We start from the raw sequence: 24,939 nt of genomic DNA, 5'->3' as shown, positions 1-24,939 counted from the left end.
CTTTAAATACATTCATACTATTTTCTATCCATCACCCTCATCCATCCACTTTCTTATCCCAATTTGAAGCTCCATACCCAATACTAACTCCCCATTCACACCCCCACCTCAGTTCCTGGAAACCACCATTCTACTGTATGTCTCTATGAATTTGACTATTTCAGGTATGTTACATAGGAGGAATGATATGAAATTGTTCTTTTGTGTCTATTTTACTTAACATGTTTGCAAGGTTCATCCATGTTGTAGCACAGTTTAGAATTTTTTTTTTTTTTTTTTTTTGAGATAGGATCTCACTATGTAGTTCAGGCTGGCGTTGAACTATGTAGCCCAGACTGCAGTTGAACTCACACTGATCCTCTTGCTTCAACCTCCTGAGTCCTGACCCAGCTTAGAATTTCCTTTCTTCTTATGACTAATATTTCATGGCATATACATACCACATTTTGTTTATCCATCCATCCCTCCATCTATCAGTGGACTTGGGTTACTTCCACTCTGGAGATATTGTGAATAATGCTGTTGTGCACATGGGTGTGGAGGTATCTGTTCAAGATTTTGTTTTTAATTTTGGACATATATCCAGGAGAATTGCTAGATCATATAGTAATTCTACATTTAACTTTTTGGGAAATCACTTTTAAGACAAACCTCTGGAAATCAATTAAGTTTCTGTCTCTTAAGTCTTTCTGTGCCCCAGATTGAAAACTCCTTTTCTAATGAGTCAGACCTTAGAATGGAAAGAAAGTAATATTGTGTGAAAAGCATGAGTTTGGAGTCAAATAGCAGTGATTAGAACCCAATATTTAGTCTAGGACCTGAAGGTGAATCATTTCCTTCTCTGAAATTTCCTTTTCTTTCAAAAGAAGCCAACACCTACCCCACAGGACTACTGATGGTATTTAAAGAGAATGGATTTAAATCACTTGGAAGTACATTGTTTTGAGATCTTGGAACAGCAGGTCAGGTGAGTAGACTCTGCCCTAAAGAAGAATGCCACCTGATGATAGCCACAGATGAGTAAATAGGTCACTTCAATATAAAGTGGTGCATGACTCTCATAGGTGTCTTGGAGGCAAGGCATTTTATCCTCATGAGAAAGGTCAGAGACTATGGGAGACATGGCTCAAAATGGGTGGCAGAGAATAGGAAACCTGCAGGCTGAGGACATGAGTAAAGACACAAAGGCAAAACCCCCAGCATGTTAGGAAAACTCAGAGCAACTTAATGTCGCCACAATACAAAATGCAAAACATGAATGGAAACAAATGAGGTTAGGGTAGGCAGCTCCCTGCAAGAACATGCTAAAGATCTTAACCTTACTATGTGCCTTGGTTTCCTCCTGTTTCAAATTCTGTAAAATTAGGGTTATAATAGTACTTTTCCCACAAAGCTGCTGGGCAATTTAAGAAAATCTAAATGAGGGCCGGGGATTTAGCTCAGTGGTTTCGCCGCCTGCTGCACAAGCACAAGGACCCGAGTTCGATCCCCGGTAGCAAAAAAAAAAAAAAAAAAAAAAATCCAATCTAAATGAAATAACACTCTTAGAGAAACCAGAAGACTGCCTGGCACATACTGAAGGCCCAGATATTTCCCAACAGTAACAACAATCTTAAAGGGGGCAGGAAAAGTTTTAAGCTAGAAAATATATTGCCATATTCATGATCACTCCGGGGAAGCCGGACTCCTGGAGCAGGCCCTCAAAGTTAGTTTTCTTTCAAAGTGACTCCATCCCTTTTCCAATAACAAAAAGACCATCACAGCACACTTCTTTTTAAAGTTTTACTAAAGTTTAATGGAACAATTAATATATTTTTTTGTTAACCCCGGTACAAAAATACAATTGATGACTTGACAAAAATGGCTCCATGTAGGGCTTGAAGGTTGTTACAGTTTCTCCGTTGGAATCAGGGAAAGCACACTTCCAGCTGGGGCTGAGTCCAAGCACATAGCCATTCCCACACACACGTGTGCAAACAGGGGAAGCTGAGCACAGAGGAAGAAGGTCATGGCGACTCAGGAAGAACTCCAAGATTATTCCCAGGAGAAAAAGAGGAAAAACAGGCTTGTCTCCTTGATGAGTGGTAGAATTACCAATTTATTGTTTAGGACTTTAAGTGTTTTTTGTTTTTTTTTAATTTAAGCTATTCTTGCAATGTGAATATTGTAGAAAAGATGCTACTGGTCTTCTTTCATCAGTAAGGTGAGTAAACCAGGAGAAACTGGGAAAAGACTCAAATATTGAAATTTGAGGAGTAAATCTCCAAGTGGCTCAAGTTTTGTGTCATAAGGTTTTATTCTTAACATTCAAAGACAAATGGACATTTAGGTGATAGGTAGCAGGAGAAGGAAGTCTGCGACGCTGCTAGATCCACACATATGCCGACCAGCTTCTGTTAGCAAACTTCTTCCACAGTGAGAGAGCTGCTTCCAGTGTAGGTAGAAGCAAGGTTTCCTGGCTGGTTTAATTGTTCTGGGTGATTCCTGAATATTCCTTCCCTTGCTGCTTTCCTTCTAGAACACTGACTTTAATGAAAGGGCTACATTTGTATTACAACTCGTCTTCAAGATGTTTCAGTCTGAAGGCATCACCTGTCAGCTTTTCCTGAGCTTCCTTCATTCCCTGAACAACTGTGAAATCAAAGGAGAAAAGTCATGATTTTAATATCTGATATTTGACAACAAATGTAGACTTTTAAATGTCTTAAGAAAATCACGAGATCTGGACTTAAGATCTAGTTGTGGATTTTAGCCCTGGCATGTCATTGGCCTCTCTGAATTTGTTTCCTTGTTTATAAATGAAATGCTACTTCACATAGGGTTAGTATAAAAAATGGGAACACCTTCCTACCATCTCCATTATGTCTTTTGGATGACTGTTGCATTTATTTCATTTCCTGTAGTGTTACAGGTTACGCTAATGATGTGCCTGAGTGTGTGGTATATGTATTCCCATGCATGCTGGGAGAAGAACGCTCTCCACTCAAGGGTGTAGTCATTTCCATTTTCAACTATACTTGGAAGAAGTCATTTTCAGGCAAAAAACAAAACAAAAAACCCCCAGAAAACAAAAACAAAGAAAGAAAGCTAGAAGGAGGGCCATCTCAGGGGATATTCCTCTTACGGATTTGCACTTTTTTTTGGTACCGGGGATCAAACTTGGGTCCTTGCACTTGTGCAGCAGGCGGCAAAACCACTGAGCTAAATCCCCGGCCCTAGATTTGCACTTTAAGAAGGGCAGTTATTTCAGTATATGCCTTCCTTTGATAATGGTTTAATAGTAGCACCTCTGTATAGTTGCAGGCCGGGAGCTAGGTTAAGCCAGAATCTGTGAATCTTGGGAAGCAAACCCATTAGCTCCTAAGAGGCAGATAAAATAGTTATTTCCTTTTTGTCTTCAATCACTGAATATTCCAGTTTCATGTCAGCTGAGCCACAAAGAACCTAGAAGAGTCTTGTATGTATTTGAACTACATCAGTGTGGAGATGGCAGTGGTTAACTTAGATAAAATTCTAAAGGGAAAGTGAATCCCAGGAGACAAGAGTTGGAGATCTAAAGCCCAGCTGCTCTTCTGTGTGAAAATCTTTTAACATCCATCTCCAGGGATCTGCATTTGGTCAAGAAGATGCCATTTTCCTTACCCAGAAGAAGGGATAATAATACCTTGAGATCTCTTCCCCTTCACTATTCTGAGAATACAAGTTCCAAGGACTCAAAGTGATCAATGACCTGGCTGCTTGACAAGGGATGCATGACAACTTAGCAAACCACTCCCTTTTGTACATCAGGGTAAAAAGGAAGGAAAAGTGATAGTACATGGTATGAGGCCAAGCTCTGCCTTTAAAGTGCTTGTACTCCAGAATTCAGAGACAGGATTTCAGCATTCCTTTACCAGTCTCTACTGATGTCATTTTTCTGTTTGGTACATGCTTTTCTCATCCTTATGCTGATTAGGTCTCACTGTCCAGGCCTCTCAGCAAGCCTCACATACTCTCCATTCAGGCTGCATCCTCCCCACTTCTTGCTTCTGTAGTTTCAAATGTTCTCCTCATATATGTCCAGAGACAAATTCTTATAGTTCTTGATCCAGTTAAAGTTTAGTACCTGTGAAACCTCTTAGACTTAATCAGTTATTTTTATTCTTTCTCTAGATTATTATAGGAACGATGCAGTGGGGAAAAAAAACCCCAACTAGTTCTGGATTTAAATCCCAACTGTGTGACTTACTGTGAGACCATGGGCAAATGACTATCTCCAGAAGCCTTAGTTCTTTAGCTTCCAATGGGTTAGTCAGCTCTTCCTTTGGATTTCATTTATATTGCAGGACTGGGGATTGAACCCAGAGCCTTTACACTGAACTACATCCCCAGCCACTTGCTATTTTTTGAGACAGGATCTTGCTAATTCACTAAGTTGCCCAGACTGGGCTTGAATTTGTGATCTTCATGCATCAGCCTCCCAGAGTGCTGGGATTACAGGCATGTACCACCACGTCTGGTTCCAATGGATTTTTTGTTTTTTAAATGAGAGGTTTGATTTGGCTCACGTCCATTGGATTTTTAAGTAGCTAGGGAAGGACTCAGTTTTATCTTTCTCCTGTATTCTATATAGGATGTAAGCCAAAAGCTAGTCATGCAGGAGATGCTCAGCTAACAGGCTGGATTAAGCTCCTATCATAGACCCTGCCTGTCATTCATCCAAGTTAAATCTGGCAGCAATTCTCCCTCCTTTCACTCAGCAGAACTGTACCTTGCTCAGCACTGACGTAGAAATACTTGTAGCTGGGGTTCCCATTCTCATTGATGATTTCAGGATGCACCTTGCCACTGGGATCTATTGTAGACAAAATGGCACAGGGACTGCAGTAGTTACAACAAAGAGGTACTTCCCAACACCACATAGTATACTAGGTCCTTTGGGAAATAATACCTGTCTGTCCTTGCAGCCCATTACCCTACCCCTTGCATGTCATGCTTTAGTCACAATGAACTCCTTACAATTTCCAGAATGCAAATCCTCCCAGCCCCTCCCTGTGACTTGGCATAGCTGTTCCCTTTTTTCACGTGTGTTCCTTTTCTGCTTGATGATGGGGTCCTATATTTTTATATCTCCCATAGAATCAAGCCAAATGTTAAGCAGTGATTAGGTGACCATTAACTATGTCTTATAAACTTGTTTGTGAAAAGACATTTGTCTGGTTGCACTATTCTGTTGCCTCAGCTATACTATAGGGTCAGGGTGGGAATTGTGGCTTATCTCTCTCTCTCTCTTCTTATAGTGCCTAGCACAGCACTTGACATGTGGTTGATGATCAGATGACTGCTGAATGAATAAATAGAAGAACAAACTTGTCATTGCTCACATATGCAATTTGTTAATGGGAAAAATTTCATATAAACTGCTAGTTCCGGTATATTCAGAATTCCTCTTCTCTTGAAACTGGCTTGTTTGTGGATATCCCAATGTAGTTTCACTAGGTGCAATCAGTGTCTTGCATCATTTCTTTCTCCACCCACATTATGGCTCCCAAGATTAAGATTACCTTACCCAAGAAAAGGATTCGTGGAATATAACCGCCATCAGGACTGAAATCTTCATCCCTGGGCTCTTCTTCATCCTATTAAGTTTAAATATAAACTTTACATTAGATCATATTTTCCTTCTCAGAGCCTTTCAGTGCATTCTGCCCTTCTAGGACTCCAAGGTCCTACATGATCTGCCCCCCTGGGCACTTATCAAATGTCAAACTTTTATCTTGCTCTGTCCTCTTTAACCAATTAAGCTTGCTTACTGCTGTCATTCAAGAAGTCAGATACAATCCTAAGACAGGCTTTTGAACTTGCTCTTATGCTCTGTCTAAACACACTTTCTCCTATCGTCCCTCTACTTTAGATCTTTGCTCAAATGTCACCTTCTTTTCTAGCCACCTGTTTAAAATTGCATCCCTGACACCTTTTATTTTTAGCTACAAAATTAACTATCATCTGACATATTTTCTTTGTCTTTCCACATTAGAACATTATTGCAATGAGGAAATGTTGTCTCTTTTGTTCATTGATGTATTGCCAGTGCCCACATGACTACTACATACAAACAGTGTTTCTTGAATACAAGAATTAATGAAATTGATATTTAGGCTACAATTATGGAGTGATAAGTCTTCCCAGGAGATACAATCATACAATCAGTTTTATTGTTGTTGTTTTAAAGAAATTTCTTAAGTCAAAGGAATGCTCACTAAAGACATTATTTCTGTTTCCTCTGAATGGAGACCATAATTTACCATAGAAGGTGTTGAGGAATTCGTGTGCATGGGAAATCAACAGTAACTTTACAATTTACAATGAGGATCCCATTTCAGTGGCTAAATGGAGTCATTTCTTCAAACTGTAATACACTGCTTTAATAAGATATACCAGCACTCATGCTATTCACTACTATATAAGCAACACTGTTGCAGCCTCAGTGATAACTATTAATCTGTTCAGAAGATTCTTAGTCCTATGCTTAAGTAAAGATCAGCTTCACAGAAATTTAGGCTAAAGGTGTCATCATAGAGCATACAAGTTCCATACTTGAAGAATATGGGAATTTAGCTAGGTACCTATTCTAATCACGTATTCAACTCTGATTTTAAACAAACTGAATACCTCTTTCGGGCCCAAGATGTTTTTTCTATAAAGTGGGGACAGTACCAATGCCCTAAAAATCTCTTCAAGTCTAAAGCCTGATATTCTATGACTCAAGATTCCAAGACCTTAAGTCTATACATATCAAGTACACAAAAAAATATCTCAAGAGGAAACAGGATGGTTGTAAATAATAAGCCCAGCACAGAGGGGGTGTTCAACTGAGTCTCATTTGACAGGGAGCTTAGACTCCATGTATGATTACCATCTAGCTATAAAAAATGTAGACTGTCATAATCAAAAACCAAGGATGGGGCTGGGGATTTAGCTCAGTGGTGCCACCGCCTGCCTCACAAGCACAAGATCCCAGTTCCATCCCTTCTACAAAACCCCCCCCCAAAAAACCAAGGATGAGCCAAGCATAGCGGTGCACATCTGTGGTCCCAGCACTCAGGAGGGTGAGGCAAGAGAATTGCTTCTAGTTAGGGGTCAGCCTGGGCTACACAGTAAGTTCCAGGCCAATTTAAACTATATAGTGAGACCCTGTTTCAAAGACCAATCAATCAATCAATCAATAGAAATTAAAAACCAAGGATAAAAGAACTTTAAGATTTAGTTATCTTATTCAGGCTCTTGTCTCCTACTTCCTCCCCAGAATAGATGCTGAATGGCTTTCTATCACATCTAATGCAAGCCTTAACACTAGAGGTCAAAAACATTTTTAAACATATATAAACACGTACAAAAATTAGAGGTAAAGAGAAAAACAAATATATACAAGTAGCTAGCTCTGCTCAGTATGACTTTATACCACTAATAATACTAAATCTAAAATAGTAAAGTCTTTTAAAAAAAAGGAGAAACTCTTAGTCTTACCTCAAGATTTACCATAACAAAATTATGGGCAAGTTCTGAAATTTCTTTAGATTCTGCAAATTTTGGCTTTAAAGCTGGGGGGGAAAGAAGAAAAGATTTTAACAGAAGAAACATTATCATATCCAAACCCTAAAGAGCATGAGCATCACTAATTCTCCTGGATAGTTCAAAAAAAAAATTTTTTTTTTTTGGTACTGGGGATCGAACTCGGGTCCTAGCACTTGCGCAGCAGGCAGCGAAACCACTGAGCTAAATCCCCAGCCCTGGAATTTGCTAAACTGATACCTTTTTTTTTTTTGAAACTTAAAATCAGAATCGGATTCCTAGATTCTGGCTCTTTTGCTACTTATTTGCACAGCCGTATGACCTCGAGTGACATTTCATTTCTCTGAACTTTTATCTCACTGATAAAGGATGACATACAAATGGAGGGGATATTACTATGTCCTTTTTTTTTTTTTGGTACCAGGGATCGAACTCAGGACATTGCGCTTGCCAGGCAAGCACTGAGCTACATCCCTGGCCCTACTCTTTGCTTTTTATAGTTACATTTCAATAACTTGTATCAAAAAAAAAATAGCACCCTGCCACTAATATATGTACACATACATACACACTAATTATTTATACTAATTTTACATGCCTTCTCCAACTAGGATGTTATTAGATGTAGCACACCAAATTAAAGCTAAAACCTGGCTGGAAAAGTGGCAGGGTAGTTATTATAGGAGAAAGAATACATGACACAAAGTCAAATAAGAAACCTCTGGTTCTGATTTGGTTCCCATCTCCTCTAGGAAGCTTATCTACTTCTCATGTCTCTCAGTACATGATTTCAGCTCCCTCTAATATTCATGGTCTATGTGACATATTTTAGCACTTAAATCCATACTCTGTATCACTATATCTTAACCTCATCCTCCCTAAACCCCGCCTTGCAAATGTAATTGCAAATCTCATGAAGGGAATCAATATCATATATGTCTTTGGTATTCCTTCAAGCAATCAGTAGTGGTGTGCCAGAATCAGTGCTAATATTTATTGTATGTTAACCTTTGACAGCACATTTGAGGTCTGATGTTGAGTACTTGAACTCACCTTTGCAAGCGCCACACCAAGACTTATGGATAATCACCATCAGGGGCAATCCGCTTAAAAACAAAACGAACAAATTATAAGCTAGTAATTCCACTTCCTCAAAGCTAGTCTAATAAAATGTTTATGAAGACAAAGATTAATGTACAAAGATGTTCATGTACTCTACTATGACTTCAGTTGGGAAAAATCGTGAGACATTCAAAATATTCAATAATAATATATTATCATAGCAAAATTATTGGTAAATTCTGACATTTCTGTAAGTTTGTGCTTTAAAGCTAGAGGAAAAGACTGTGGGATAGAAAAAAACATCAAATTGACATTTTAAAATGTTATGGTATTCTAAATGATTATATTATGTAGTCATTGAAAATGTAAATGAGGGCCAGGGATTTAGCTCAGTGGTTCCAGCACCTGCCTCGCACACACAAGGACCCGAGTTCAATCCCCAGTACCAAAAAAAATGTAAATGAAAAATTTTCATTGCTGTTAAATAAAAATCCAGAACATAAAAATCATCTACAACTTGATTGCAAATATTATACAATATTACAATATAATACAATATTATACAAATATGCAGGGGAAAGAGTCTAAAAGGAAATGTACCAAGACATAATATCAGTTATCTATAGATGATGAGATTGTAGACTCTTCCCTGTAACTTCTGTATATTCCAACAATTAAATATATTTTCATAATCAGGGAGGGAAAAATTTTTTAAATAATGAGCAACATAATCCACTGGTACTCAAATAAAGCTTTTAAACTCTCAAAGCTCAAATATTAACTAGGAAGGGCCTATGCAGGCAATCACTGGCTTTCTCCATCACACAACCCCCTATATCACCATATTACCACATGCTGGTATGTTACGACCACACTTGGTGTTACTGAATTACAGCTATTATTTACCCATCTCTCTCCATTATACTTGGACCTTCTTAAGGGATTCTCAGCTTCTTCTCAGAAGAATTCCCTTAAGGAATTCTCAGTATGTGTCTAGCACATACAAAACTGATAGCAAATACTTATATTACATTTACTACATATCAGTATTATTCTACATCAGTGATGGTGAATCTTTTAGAGCTTTCAATGATATAAACAGCCTGGTGTTGCATGTGTGCACTAGATTCACCACCACAGTTCTAAATATAAATAATGCTGATTTAATAAGTGTCCAACGAGCTACTTCACCTTAAGCTGACTACAAATCTTTTCTTTTTTTTTTGGTACCAGGGATCGAACTTGGATCCTTGTGTTTACGCAGCAGTTGGCGAAACCACTGAGCTAAATCCCCAGCCCTGCTGACTACAAATCTTGATGTACTTGTCTCTCCTACTTGCAAATGCTTGTAAACCACATGAGAAGTGCAAGTTTAGGTGGGTAGTGGGATCTAGGTAACTGTAAAAGTCAAAATGTGCTGAATGTTTATTGTGACACTGTGCTATGTGCTTTAAATGCATATTCTCATTTAAGCCCTTAAAACAACTCTAGCGTAGATATCATTAATGGTCTCATAATAAAAATGAGAAAATCCAGACTCCCAAAAGATTAAACACTTGGCCACATAACATCTAGGGTCTGCTCAGTGTGATGGCACATGGCTATAATCCCAGCACTTGGGGAGTGTGAGGCAGGAAGATCAGCATGCCAGGAGCCTCCGGGCCAGCATAAACTGCACAGTGAGACCCTGTCTCAAAAAACAAAACAAACAAACAAACAAAATCTAGGTTCTGCCATTTACTCAGAAGCCTGACTCTAAATTCAGTCTTCTTATAGTCTACTTCAATTTAGAATAGCAATCCAGAAGCCATGAGTTTAAACCCAATTTATCTCAACAGTCATCTGAGAATCAGATAATCAAAACTGAAAAAGGTCTCTGAGATTGCCAATTCCGACCCTCCGTTTCATGCATTAGTCCTCTCATGAATCAGAAAAAAGTGGTCCGGATTATCTGATGAGCAATGAATATATAATCAACAGTGGCAACGCACCTCCCCCAACTTTTAACAGCTCCATGCACTTTCAAAACATGTACATTTTAGAATGTTTTGCTCCCTCTTTTCTCCCTAGTATTCCTACTCATTGTTATAGAACAGGAATTAAAATTGAAGTCTGCAGGCCAGATCCAGCCCACTTCCTGCTTCCATAGGGCCAATATATAAATTTTAAAACATATTTTTCAATAACTAAAAAGCAAATCTAAAGGAAAATACTTTGTGACATGTTGGAATTAAATGTAATTCACATTTCAGTGCCTACATTTTTTTTTTTAATTCCGAAGGTTGCACCATTCTTGGAAGTACTTCAATATCAGGTTGCTGCATGTAGTGGAAAGAGCAAGCTAGTCCACCTCCTACCTCCAAAACTCCAGTTAATATACTCCAAAAATCCATTTAATATACTGTTCTGTCATAGTCTATCAGATATTAAACTGATACTACACTTGATTTTAGCCAAAAAGTCAAGAAACAGTATGTCTATAGTTTTACCATATTAGAACACACTCATGCTCATTTACTTTGTTATTGGGTATATATGTAGCAAGAGACACCACAAAGCCTAATACATTTACTGTTTGGCCCTTTGTGAACACTGTTGTAAAATGATGGTTCAAATGTTAGCTCCTTTGTGAAGCATTCCCCAAACCACCTTCTCCCAGCAGCTAGTTAGTTCTTCTCTCATCTGGGCTCTCAAGAATTTTATCATCATCCTCTGACCACTAGCTTTTTACATCCAATAGTCTGTCTGCATTTCACTCAAGGTCAATTAGTTTGAGAAATCACAGGCATTGATAAAGTAGGTATACTATCAGTTCAATGAAAACAACAAAAGAATAAAAAAACAAGCTCACAGTGAAATACATTATAAAGCACAATAATTATGTAAGTTGTCATAATCACTCCAGGTGAGACCAATCTAGTCTCTGAGTACTATCAAAATATTATTTCAGCCAAAGGTATAGCAATAACACATGTGAGTTGGGTGTGGCAGTCCACACCTATAATCCTAGATTCACAAGACTTGAGGCAGGAGGATCATGGTTTGAGGCCAACCTAGACTACATAGTGAGATCTTGTCTCACAAAAACAAACAAGAGGGCCGGGGATTTAGCTCAGTGGTTCCGGTGCCTGCCTCACAAGTGCAAGGTCCAGAATTTGATCCCAGGTACCAAAAAAAACCCCAACCAAACAAACAAAAAATGCCAATGATGGATGTGTATATAAAATGTCACATTAAAATAAATGGATAACATTAAGTTAAATTAAGAGACCCAGGCGGACTCTACTTTTAAAATATTTTATTAGAGGAAACAATCTAGTAGTTATGCCTTTCACTTCCACAAAAATCAAAGCTTCCCAAGAACAGAAAACAAAGGATTTATCTGTGAACCCAGCACCACGATGAAAGTTGGCAAAAGTAGGTACAATACTCAAAAAGTATTTGTTGTATAAAGAGTAAGTGCAGATACAGAATTGTGCCATCTTTAGTTTCTGTTCACTATTTTTTTAAAGCAATTCTCATCCATACAGTCTGCTCACCCACAACTCAGAGAAAATCAACTGTGTGATATTCCAAGTAGAATCCAACCTACATGCTCCTGGTCCACCTGAGCTCTGTCTGCTGAAGAAATCTGCCAAGATCCTCCAAGCTATTCTTCGTTCTCTCTAGTCTCAATGCTTAGTGCCTGGTACAGAGGCAGCCAGAAAAGTCTGAGTGAATCAAACTCAACAGCTCTACCACTGTATCAACTAGCTCTGCAAATCTTCAAATTATTCCTGCTACAAAGTGCAATGGATGTCAGACAAGAACCATGGCTTCACCCACCACTTTGATTAGTACAAGCTCTGACTCAGATACTGAATGAACATGTTGGCCAGCTGTGGCAGGTTCTCATTGTTGGGATGCACTTTAGTGTAGGAAATAAACTGGCGACGGAGGCGACTCAGTTCTGCCATGGTCAAAGGCCGGGTAAACCGCAGGTGCTCCGAAGTACCAGGAAGTGTTAGTAAGTCCCCGGGGACAGCGCTCTTTTGTGCCTCCAACAGTCCAGTCAAGACTCGGTTTGTGACCTGGTCCAGCTGGTGCAAAAAGCTGCTGGAAGCAAGTGGCTGGGACTGCGTAGATTGATGGGGTGGGGGAGCCCGGTTCTCAAACAAGGCAGCCTGGATCTCGGCCAGGGGCATAGGCTCCTGTAAGCCCACCACAGTGAACAAAGGCTGATCCCACCGGTTCCTCGAGTCAGGACCTTCAAAGCGCTGCGTTAGAGCCTCCAGAAGTTCGGGAGAGTAAAAGGCACCCGACACATGCTTTGCAGATTTCTCAGATTCCACAGTCACTAGAGCTGGACAATCTGAGGCTCCAGTCTCCTTCCGCTCCACTTCCCTAGGTACGTCGTCTCGGGCTTCCCCATTTACTACAGAGCCCACAACCTGCGGTGCCTCGGAGCCGGCCGCCTTAAGTTTTTTGCCCTTTTCCGTGCGCGGCCTCCAACTCACACTCAGGTTCCGCCCCTGGTGCTCCTCCACTTCGTCCACCGGACGTCCTAGGCTCCGACTCCCAGGCTGTACGCAATAAACCAGGCACATCGGCGTGTGCGCCGCCCGCGCTAGGCAGTAGAGCTCGTAGCGGAAGCCCTTGATGTAGTTAAGCGAATCTAGGATGACTACGTCGTGTCGACTCAGGCGCCGCTCCACCGAGGCTCGCAGGGCCCCACGCAATGCTTTCTCACGGGCAGAGTCGCAGTACACGGTCGCGTCCTCTGTGCCCAACACCGAGGCGTCATCCACCACGTACACCGAGCGGCCCTCGGCTGCCAGAGCCTGGCGCAGTTGTTCAGCACGCCGGCTTTTGCCGCTGTACGGCAGCCCACAAAGAACAACCAGCGGCATCCTCTCTGGGAGCGGCCATGTACAACCTCGCTACGCCAACTTCCGGGTCTCTGGCGTAAAACGGAAGTGCAAGCTACACTTCCTGCCTTTCTGGGCTCTAACGGGATCTCCTGTTTCTATGGAGACATCTATGCCAAAGTTTCCTCAGAAAACAGTCACAGAGACTAGAATGGCATCAGTTATTTATCCCAAATGTTATAGGTTTCAGGACAATGTGATCTCTCTTCGGTTCAAAGGCTATACCCATCCATTTATTTAAGAGAATTTAACACGCATGAAATACTGCAATACTACTGGCACTATATTTAGCATACAAATGTCAATTCATAAATGCTTGTTCCCCTTCATGCCTACTCTTACACCTCATGGCTTTCAGTAAATGTTTATTCAACAACCATTTCGATCTCTTAACATCTCCATGGCTGAGATTCACGTACGAACACAAAGCGATTCCCCCACAGGAAATCAGTGATCTTAGTCACTCGGAATAACAAATGCTGTAACAGGCAGATTTTGGATAGGCTATAAAAGAACAGAAGAGAAAAACTGTCCAGAGACATCCCTTGATATTTTTCAAATAAACAATAAGAAACATTTAAGGTTATATAAGTATGTCCCCAAAGTGCATGGACATATTTATTTGTTGTTTATCTAAAATTCAAATTTAACTAGACATCCTTTTTTAAAAGAACTTTTTATCTGATAAATCTGACAACTCTACTGCAGGAGGTTTGGACCCAGAACCATGAAACTGTAGGATCTGGTTCTAGGAACAGCAAGCACTACAATTTGGTGAGTCCAGAAGTGTGTGTCTCTACAAGTGTGTGTGTACAATGAAGGAACTCACATATTGGGGTAGAAAAGGTCTTTGTATCTCTCCAGAACAATATAGTAAAGAAAATGCAAGTTTTGGCTCTGCCACTTACTAGTAGTTTAACTATTGGCAAATTATTTCACTTTTCTATACTTCAATTTCTTTTTCTATCAAATAACTTCATAAGTGAACCAACTTCATAGATTGTTGTGAAGATTAAATAAATCACTGCATATAAAGTTGACATTGTTAGCCTTACCCCCTCATCTTTTCCTCCTCCTTATGCTCTGAATTGTGCATAAACTGAACCTATTTGGGACAAAAGACTGTTTAACTTAAGTCTAGTAGGCAGCATAATATTCTGATTGAGAGTACAGGTGCTGAAGTCTGCACCTGAATCTTGGCTCTGCCAGCCTTAATGTGTAATCTTGGACAAGTTGCTTAAGTGTTCTGTGCCTTAGTTTTCTCATCTCAAAAAAGTGCCAACAGAACTCACCACTTAGTTATTGTGAGCATAAAGAGTTAATTCACATAATTTAATCCATAGTACATAGTACATACATAGCACTTAAGAAATGTTAACCAGTATTGTTTTTAGGCAATTATTCAGTTCTTGCTGTGTTTTGGCATAGCCCTTCACCCAAAATTCATACTAAGTTGATGACTAGAAAGAGTTTAACCACCACAAATGACCTAAAATCATGTTTTGTACCTGGCAGCTGCTTCTTTCTTCCCATCGTCTAGTGTCCTCCAATGAATATGGTCTCCAAAACCTGGAAGGAAAGAGCTTTATAAACACACACACAATGAACAATGGGCACAGATGTAAGAAAGAAGTGTGTTATGCTCATAAGATACCCACAAAATGGGATTTCTTCTGTCGAGAGCCTGGTGTTCAAGACCCAGTTTCACTACAAGATACAGTGGATCCTCAAGTTATGACCGGCCTAACATACGAAGAACTTGTGTTATTAGGTTAGTGGAAGATTCATCTGCCTCTTATTATCTATAGTGTGTACCCAAGTAAATAAACATCCAGCTCTCAGCTCTATTGACTTACAACCAACTTGAGTTAGAACCAGTTCTTGGGCACTGATGTACTTTGTAAGTCAAGGGTCTGCTGTATATACCCCAAACCTCAATTTTCATACTTGTAACATGAAGGTAACATTACCTAGTTGATAGTTTTTAAGATTAAATTAAATAATAATGTGAAATGCTTTGTAAACTATCAAATTATTCCAAAAATACCATAAGAATGAGAATTTTCACAAACACAACACAGGTTATGACAAATCATAACAAGTTGAAGATGACACAGTGGGCTTAGGATACCTCTTCCCATTAACTGGGTGAATTTTTGTGAATGAATTAAATCCCAATTTCTTCATCTGTAAAATCAAGGTAATACCTACCCCTGAGTGTCAGGTAATGTAAAGATTAAACAGGGTAATGTATTTTAAGTTATTGTTGTTATTATTCCCACAGTTTAGCCAGAGTGATCTTTTCAATCACATCATTGATGGTTAAGAACACTTTCAGAAGCCTTCCAATATCCTAAAGATAAAAGGACCAATTCTTGAAGCAGGGATTACAAAAATGCTTTAAGAATATGGCACCTGTCCACCTCTCCAGCCTCACTTTCCACATTTTTCCTAAAACCCCATACACAGATGTACTTTCACTGGTTTAAATGTAGCATGTCCTCTCTTACCTCCTTCATAATTGCTCTCTTTGCCTTTAATCCTTACCTTCACCTCCAACTCAGTTTTTTAAACAGGGACAGTATTTCTTCTGATAAATCTCCATTGCCAAACCACCCTATTCTTGCTCCACCACAGCACTTCCTAGCCCCAGGTGTAAACATGTATGTATCCATCTCTTTCACTTCAAGAGAGTGACCTAAATGCTGGGATCATATTTGTCTTATTCTTCCCTGGTTTCCTAACATTTAACAGTACACATGGCTGTCACAAGTGATCCAGAAAATAGTTTTTAAGTAAATGAATGTTATTTAGGCCACATTGCACAAAAGACTTAATTGCATATCCAGAAAATGTTAATGATCATAGTATTAGTAGCTATTTATTAACCATGTTATAGTATTTGCCCAGCATTCTATATGTGCTAACTCATTGAAATTTGGCCTTAATAAGAAGCCATTTTTATTTTGCTTCTCTACATTTCCATTTTCTTATCATTAAAACAGGTATAATAACCATACTGCAGCCAGTCATTAGGGTAGACACAATCCTATCTATCTAGTAGGCTGAGGCAGGAGGTTCACAAGTCCAGGCCAGACTGGACAACTTAGTGAGATCCTGTCTTTTTTTTTTTTTTTTTTCGTACCGGGGATCAAACTCGGGTCCTTGTGCTTGCGTAGCAGGCGGTGAAACTACTGAGCTAAATCCCCAGCCAAGATCCTGTCTTAAAGTAAAAAAGGGGTAGGGATGTAGCTCAGTGGTGTAGTGCCTACCTAACACCCACAAGACCCTACGTTCAATCTCCAGCACCAAATGGTAGGCGATATCCCATAAAGATATTACTGAATATTAAATAAATATCTATATCTATATCTATATAGAGAGATATATAGATATAATGCTTGGCATTTTGTAAACAATCGGTAAGTAGTAGCTTTTACTATTCTTTTTTTTTTTTTGCTTTTACTGTTCTTTACAGTTGAGATTTCTGTGGCTCAGCAAAGTCACATCAGCTCTATCAGGTCACAGTGCTGCTAAATGGCCAAGCTGGGATTTAAACTTCATTCTTGTGCTCTTTTGATTACTACGTCTGTCTTCCAGAGTTTTCTTTCCAGAAATAAATTCAAATCTAATTTCTATCAGCACTGCCCCAGGAAAATAAAAATCTCACCCCAATTAACACATGGAGCACCCAAAATACCCATTACTTATTATTCCCTGCTGGTCAAGACAAAATGTGTCACTTGTCTAGGGCCCAAAGTTTGGTCCTGAAGAGTGAACAGTTGAGAGTGAAATCAGGAAGACACCGAAGAGGACTGGAAGGTGCCTAATGTGGTCACCACCATTCTATATACAATCTCTAAACCCAGACAACTGAATCCTATTTTGGTAGGATGCCCAATTAAAATAGCCTAAAGAGCTAACCACCTACAAAGCAATGAAATCGTAGGTAAAAAAGACTCTCAGAATGTACTCAATGGACTTGCAGTAATAATGGAAATCTCTCTATAAACACAAAGCAAGCTAACCTCAGATGACAAAGAGTGAGAACAAACAAAATGTAAGACTGCCCTGAAATCAAATATCCATTATGATATGGCAAAATGAAGACTCTCACATTGACCCAACCCTCAAAAAAACACCAGGGTGGTTGCAGGTCAGTAGCACTGCCTGGTTTCCAAATGAGTCAAATGCTGAATTTTTTGGAGGGAAACATTATACTTTAGGCCTGCAGGATAATCGATGATGAAGAAAAAGTATTATGAGCTCACCATCATAGATGGTCAAAAATGTAAGAAAAAAGTCATCACAAGCAACAGGTTTAGACCCCCCTGAAGACTTCAGATATTAGAATTAATAGCTACAGAACATAAAAAATATGTATGGAATGTTTAAAGAAATAACACGTGGAATCACAAAAACAGGCAAGCAACACACAAAATACATAGGAACATCTGTGAAGGTGCCAAATAGTACTTAAAGAAATAAAAAATATAATTGTTGAAATATAAGTGAATGGATAATCAGTGTAAAAAGCCATGAGTTATCAAGCTACAAAAAGACATGTGGGAACCTTATATATATAATGCTAAGTGAAAGAAGTCAATTCGAATTACAACATTCTGATAAGGCAAAATTATGGAGATAGTAGAAAGAGCAGTGATTATGGAGAAAAGAGAGATGAACAGCATAGGGTATTTTTATAGCAATTTAAAACTATTCTGTATGACACTATAATGTGGACTACATATTGTTATGCCCTAAATTGTACATCACCACGCCTCAAATTCATATGTTGAAGTCATAGCCCCCAGTAATTTAGAAAAAAGTCAAAGAGAAATAACATTTCCCTCAAAAGATCAAGAATTAAACAGACAGGGCAGGGGATTTAGCTCAGTGGTTCCGCCGCCTGCCTTGCAAGTGAAAGATCCCTGAGTTCAATCCCCAGTACCAAAAAAAAAAAATTATCTTTCAAGAACCAGGACAGGACTGAGGATTAGCTCAGTGGCAGAGAACTTGACAAGCATAGCTTAGATCCACAGCACAGCAAAAACTAAACAAATAAATAAAATAAAACAAACGACAAAACAGACATGTTTAGATAAGCCAAGAGATTTTTCCCCCATCATATATTTCTATTTATTATTTCAATAAATGAATATTCATTGAGCAAGATCATGTAAAAAGCATGGGTTCTAGACTTAGACTCCCTGGGTTTGAATCCTGGTTCTGCCCACTTAGTAGCTGTGTGACTTTGGGCTATTTAAGTAACTTACTCAAGCTGTAAAATGTTTCCTCAGCTACAATATAAAGATAATACCTTAGAAAAGGACTTGAGAATTGCTGTATTTGCTACTACAAAAATGTCAGGCACTATTCTAAATACTGTACAAATACTGATCTTTGTGACAACCCTATTAACTCCATTTAACAGATAATGAAAACTGAGGCACAAAATTCAAATAACTTTCCCAAGGTCACACAGCTAGTGAACATCAGAGCTGGGATCTGAACCTAGGCAGTCAGTGTTCCAACTCTTAGTTGTTAAGCCCTACATAATATGTTCTATGTGATAAAATAGAAGGACATATGGAACAAAGGGGAAACGGAGGGAGCAGACAATGCAGGGCCTTGCAGGCTGCTGTAAAGACTAGCTTTTACTGAGCTACTGGAGTTTTGAACAAAGTCATAATATCAGTGTGATGTAATCTGAGTATTAATGGGATTGCTTTGGCTTTTACACTGAAAGCAGGCAACAGGGAGTGTTACAAGTTCAACTGCATGCCTAGAATTTTTTTTTGTTGTACTGGGGATCAGGGCCTTGTGCTTTCGAGGCAGGCACCGGGACCACTGAGCTAAATCTCCCACCCTGCCTAGAACCTTTGAAAGGCCCCTTCTTTTTCCTTTTGTCTTCTGTTAATCAATAACCATGGCCATCAACAGTGAACAAGGGTTGTGAAGGAGGTATTGGAGATTTGAAGATGGAAGAATGGAATAGTCCTCTCAGAGAAGAGAAAACTACAAGAATAGATAAAGGACACATTTCAGATAGGAAATGGTCCCAAAAGGAACCTTAGATATAAGAAAGTGAACAAATAAATGGGACAACATGTAGATAAATCTAAATATTGTATGAATAAAAATTTGTATTACTCAATTTGTCATGTAAAAAAATTAAATTGCAGGGCCGGGGATTTAGCTCAGTGGCACCACGCCAGCCCTGTAAGTGCAAGGTCCTGAGTTCAATCCCTGGTACCAAAAAAAAAAAAAAAGCTCAAAAAATTAAATTACAGGGCTGGGGATTTAGCTCAGTGCCACTGCACCTGCCTCGCAAATGCAAGGTCCTGAGTTCAATCCCTCCTCAAAATTAAATTAAATTACTGACAACAACTGCTTATAAAGGGAGTGACTGAAATTATTCTCAGGCTCTCTTTCAGTTGGGGGTTAAGATAGTGTAAAGGTTTTTCATGTTTTCCAATACTGAGGATTGAACTCAGGGCCTTGGCCCTGATCTATCTTTTTAGTCTTTTTAAAAATTTTATTTTGAGACAGGGTCTCACTAAATTGTGAAATTGCTAAAGCTGGGCTTGAACTTTTGCAATCTTCCTGCCTTAGCCTCCTAGAGTGGCAGGATTACAGGTGTGCACCACCATGTCCAGCTTAATGTTATTTTTTAAGAATGCAAGTACATTTTCAAAAGTAACCATTAAAAGAACTAGAGTACCAACTTCAAAACTAATAAAGGAGAGGGCCAGGGATTTAGCTTAGTGGTTCCACTGCCTGCCTTGCAAGCGCAAGGTCCTGAGTTTGATCCCTGGTACAAAAAAAAAAAAACAAAACAAAACTAATAAAGGAGATAAAATAAGAACACATAAATACTTAAATCCTAAAGACAGAGCCAAAAAAGGAGGGGGAAAAAAGCATAAAAAAACAGTAGTAGAAGTCATCTGTATGTCCAGGATTGAATGAATGTTTGAGACTTTGCTTAATGGGAAAGACATCTTTGCAATGGTATTTCCTAAGTCACAGGCAAGAATCCATATAGATGATTAGATGGGCGCTGTGTTTAAGAATGGTGCCTTTGGGCCGGGGATTTAGCTCAGTGATTCCACTGCCTGCCTCGCAAGCTAAGGACCTGAGTTCAATGCCCGGTACCAAAAAAAAAAAAAAAAAAAAAGAATGGTGCCTTTGAAATATTGGTGGTCCCAGCATCTGGTTATCTACCTAAAAGCCTACATTTTAGCTTTTTTATTTTTTTAATATTTACTTAATCTAGCAGTCTGAACCCCTTTCCCCAACTGAACTCTGACTTTCATGGTCAGAGAAAATATCCCACAGGACAGGGCCCTCCTTAACCATCTATCTTCCTTCTAATCTATGTAAATTCCTGCAGTTCCTATCTTATGTACAATACAGTAAAATTTTATTGTACATAGCTTTTATTAAAAGTTAAAGAAAACATAAAAAAAGACAGAAATAGGGAGTAGGGAGTTCTAATAATTCCCCAAATTATATATTCTGTAGTTCCAAAAATATTTCAATATATATGCTAACCTGTTTCATTCATACCACTAGGTCCTCTTAGTTCATTGAAAAGAAAGTTTTATGCTATTATCTATCTATTTCTTTCTTTCTTTCTTTCTTTCTTTTTGTGGTATTGGGGATTGAACTCAGGACCTTGCACTTGTGAGGCAGGGGTATCACCACTGAGCTAAATCCCTGGCCCTTGTTTCTTTTTGGTTAAGTCTTTTTTGTTTATAACTTGTACTGTAACATTTTGGCCATTCTTTTTTCGGGGGAACAGGGAATCGAACTCAGGTCCTTGTGCTTGTGCAGCAGGTGGCAAAACTACTGAGCTAAATCCCCGGCCCTGGCCATTCTTTTAATATTGTGGTACACAGTGAATTAACTAATGTTATTGTTTAATTTATTATGAAATTTTGCTTTATTTTATTCAAGAAAATGTTTTTAATCATGCTAATAAACTTTTTTGGAGACGAAAAAACCAGTAGCAGAGATGGAAACTGGATGAAAGAAAAGAGTAGCTCTGTCAATAATTACAAAAAATATAAGTGAGCTAAACTCACCAGTTAAAGTTAAAAGATGAAATTGTCAGTTTTAACTTTAAAAAAATACTATTATTATGGACAGCTAAGTTAGGTAGAAATATTATAGGCAGTCAGACGAGGCTAGGCCCTTGAGGGAGTCAGTGCAGAAGATGAGTGAACACATTACAGCAGACCCTTAAATTACAACTGGCCTGACATATGAACAACTTGGGTTAATTAGGTTAATGGAAGATTCATCTGGCTCTTGTTATTGCCATCATGTACCCAGGTAAACATCCAGATCTCAGCTGTATTGACTTACAACCAATTTGAGTTACAACTAGCCCTCGGGAACTGAGCAAGTATGTAAGTCAAGGATCCACTGTACAACTGTGGCTGGAGGCGCATCTGTTGAAGGCCTGGACTCAAGATAAAGCTGGAATGACCAGGCCTACATACTTCCCCAAGGGATAAGTGGTATCACTTGCTCCAATAAAGTCTAGATAGACATCAGTCACTCAGGCAGGTGATTAGGACAAGTCCTAATTCATCCCTTCCTAAAAATGTTTTTGTTCCTTCCAGGTACACTTGCTACATGACCTGCTTCCCCATTGCCTCAACATTACCTAAGCAGTTATACTTGTAATCTTACTGGTTGATCATAGTTTTTTTTTTTTGGGTACTGGAGATTGAGCTTGGATCCTTCAGCTTGCAAGGCAGGCGGCGGAACCACTGAGCTAAATCCCCAGCCCCAGTTGATCATAGTTTTACTCACGTTGTCATAGAGTACCACGTTGTACTCACCTCATGATTTTACTCTAAAAAACTTCCTTTGAGAAGTAGGATCATTGGCAACCCACTTTCAGGTCCTCTCCTGTCTCTCAGGAGCTATCTCTCTCAATAAATTTTCCTATTCTTAACCTCTGTTGTTTCTTTAGAATTCATTCTTTGATTTTGGGGAACATGAACTCAGCATATCTGACATCTAACAGGTTAGGAGTTATTTATTCCCCCTGTATCACTATGATGTTTATAAAAGCATATCTAAAACAAAAGGACTAGTAAAAGTTGAACATAAAATGATCAAGAAATAAATACCAGGCAAATGACAACAAAAAGAAAGTCAAGGAAGCTAAATTAATATCAAGTTAAATTAAATTTCTCTATAATCCTGTACTGTAATGCTCCTTCCTTCTGAACTTGCCCCTACAGTGTACACTGGAAGTGATGCTATATGAGGATATAAAAATGTCATGGATTCCCCACCTTGCTTTCCTGTGGCACTTACTCTTGGGATCCAGCTGCCACACTGTAAGGAAGCTACTAGGCCACACAGAAAGACAACATGGAGAAAGGTAACCAGCTAAGCCACAGGCCCTATACATTATAGAAGAGAAAAAAGCCTTCCCCTCATTCAAATTCCTGAGCCACATAACGACCACAATAAAATGATTTGTTTACATCACTAAATTTTGGGGTGGTTTATTATGCAACAATAGAATAGTAACTAGAACAACCACCCAGAGCTTACTAACAAGGAATACTACTGAATACATGACTATAAGGGACTGTCTACAACTAACACAGTTCTGTAATTGAAACAGAGTAAAGTATTTTCTTTTTCTTTTTTTTTTTGGTACTGGGGATTGAACTCGGGTCCTTTCGCTTTCATGGCATGCAGTGGAACCACTGAGCTAATTCCCCAGCTTCCCTCGTCTTCCTAATGGAGGTTATGCCAGCTCCCTCATCCTCCCCAGCCTTTTTCTTCCTACCTTATCACAGTTTTGTATCTGTAGCTGAAAATGTCTTAATTTGTTCATGAGCTACAGTACTCTGACTTGCATATAAGGGCGCCATGAGAGATTTGTCATGTTCATTGTTATGTCTCTAGTACTGAGGACACTACTTGAAATATGACAAGTGATCAAAAATTATTTACTGAACACTGGGCATGGTGGTGCACATTGGTAATCTCAGCACTCTTGGAGGCTGAGGCAGGAGGTTTGGCATGAATTCAAAGCCAGACTGGGATACAGTATCAGGCTGGCCTGAACTACATAGCTAGGCTTTGTATCAAAAAAAAAAATTACTTGCTGAAGGAGTGATTACTCAGACGCACTGAATGTCCAACCAATCTCATTATCTCTTTACCATACACCAATAAATGTGAAAATACAGAGGATAAGAGAACACAATTAAAAACATCAAAATTGCAGCAGAATCATCTCACATAGTAAGGTCAGTACAAGAAAATGGAAGAGTTTGGGATTTATCCACAACTCACCCACTTAGAAAAGTTTAAACCCTAAGTTCACAGATTTCAATCCGATTCTCAACCAAGAGTTCTTGAGGAGAAAGGTGTTCAAGCTCAGAATGAAGATATAGTGTAGATGGTGGGATGGAGTAGGGGTCACATCTCTTAACTGACACTCATAACAACTGATATCCCCTAAAAAAAAAATCAGTTTCTTCAGACTCAGTGGCTGAACTACATACATCAAGATGACTGTTAGTAACCCTCTAACAGCAGATCTTCTATTCCTCATATGGCCCTTTCTTGTGCAACCCCCTGGGACGAAGATGCTGTCTCCCCAGGGCAAGGAGGAGGCAGTAACCTAGCTCTTCAGGAAGTGACAATCTTCAGACCCAGCTCAGGAGTCCCAAGTCCCCCACGACCCTACTTCTTCCGGGAGGGAAGGTGACCATTCCTGAGGACCTTCCAGAAGCATAGCACTAACATTCTTTTCCTAATTTTAAGGCCCATTTCTTCCCCTAACCGGAGAATTAATTAATTGAGAGGTCTCAAGTATAACTTCCCCATTTAAACCTTCCTCAGACCCACTACTCCTTACCCCCAATAAATTCTCAAACTCCCTAGGAGCGGTTGGGGAAGATAAAAAAAAAAAAAAAAAGAAGCTGGTGTGACCTAAGGGATAGATGGCGGGGGGGTGGGGGGCTGTGTTAGGACAAGAAGAGGGTTATACTCGGATGGAGCCAGGAACAGTAAAAGATTAAGGTAAGAATGCGGTCTGACCCTTTCCAAGCCCAATGTGTCCATCAGGGGTGACGAGAAGCAGGAAACTGAAGCCCAGCAAACAGGTGGCCCCAAGACGAGGCCACATCTCCATTGGGGTTGGCGCGCGGGGCCACCCGTCTGAACTGGCAGTCTCGGCAGAAGGTCCGCTCGCTCCCCAAGCGCGGCTCAGCCCAATTCCTCGCGTACCCAGATTTTTTTTTTTTTTCCCAAACTCTGAAGGAAGTGATGTTAGACGGATGTGGGTGGTGCCTCCGGGGTCCCGTTAGAGAAGAAGTGAGTTTAAAGGTGCAGATCACGTAGAAGGGTCATGTGGTTGCTTCCGAGCACGGGTTGC

At 39.4% G+C, this 24,939-nt stretch overlaps 2 protein-coding genes and 1 non-coding gene across 3 annotated transcripts; all 3 read right to left on the bottom strand.

Moving 5' to 3' along the window:
• Positions 1-1,768: 1,768 nt before the first annotated feature.
• On the bottom strand, positions 1,769-24,827 carry Txndc12 (thioredoxin domain containing 12). Its single transcript, XM_004869251.4, has 7 exons — positions 24,603-24,827; positions 15,029-15,089; positions 8,605-8,657; positions 7,507-7,580; positions 5,549-5,618; positions 4,751-4,834; positions 1,769-2,631 (listed from the first exon to the last, which is right to left on the bottom strand). The coding sequence occupies exons 1-7, from the start codon at positions 24,694-24,696 to the stop codon at positions 2,552-2,554; spliced, it is 516 nt and encodes a 171-aa protein (XP_004869308.2). The 5' UTR covers positions 24,697-24,827; the 3' UTR covers positions 1,769-2,551.
• LOC147827297 (U2 spliceosomal RNA) lies at positions 10,891-11,086 on the bottom strand. Its single transcript, XR_015452672.1, has one exon. It is a non-coding gene; the product is annotated as a U2 spliceosomal RNA (small nuclear RNA).
• Positions 11,897-13,634, bottom strand: Kti12 (KTI12 chromatin associated homolog). The gene has a single exon (XM_004869250.4). It carries the CDS (start codon positions 13,500-13,502, stop codon positions 12,447-12,449), a length of 1,056 nt encoding a protein of 351 aa, XP_004869307.1. The 5' UTR covers positions 13,503-13,634; the 3' UTR covers positions 11,897-12,446.
• Positions 24,828-24,939: the final 112 nt, after the last annotated feature.

This window comes from Heterocephalus glaber, unplaced genomic scaffold, assembly GCF_053883595.1.
Source record: "Heterocephalus glaber isolate CG9 unplaced genomic scaffold, H.glaber_assembly_v1.0 deba00001451, whole genome shotgun sequence".
Lineage (NCBI taxonomy): Eukaryota > Metazoa > Chordata > Mammalia > Rodentia > Bathyergidae > Heterocephalus > Heterocephalus glaber.
This window is presented reverse-complemented; position numbering and strand designations above follow the sequence as displayed.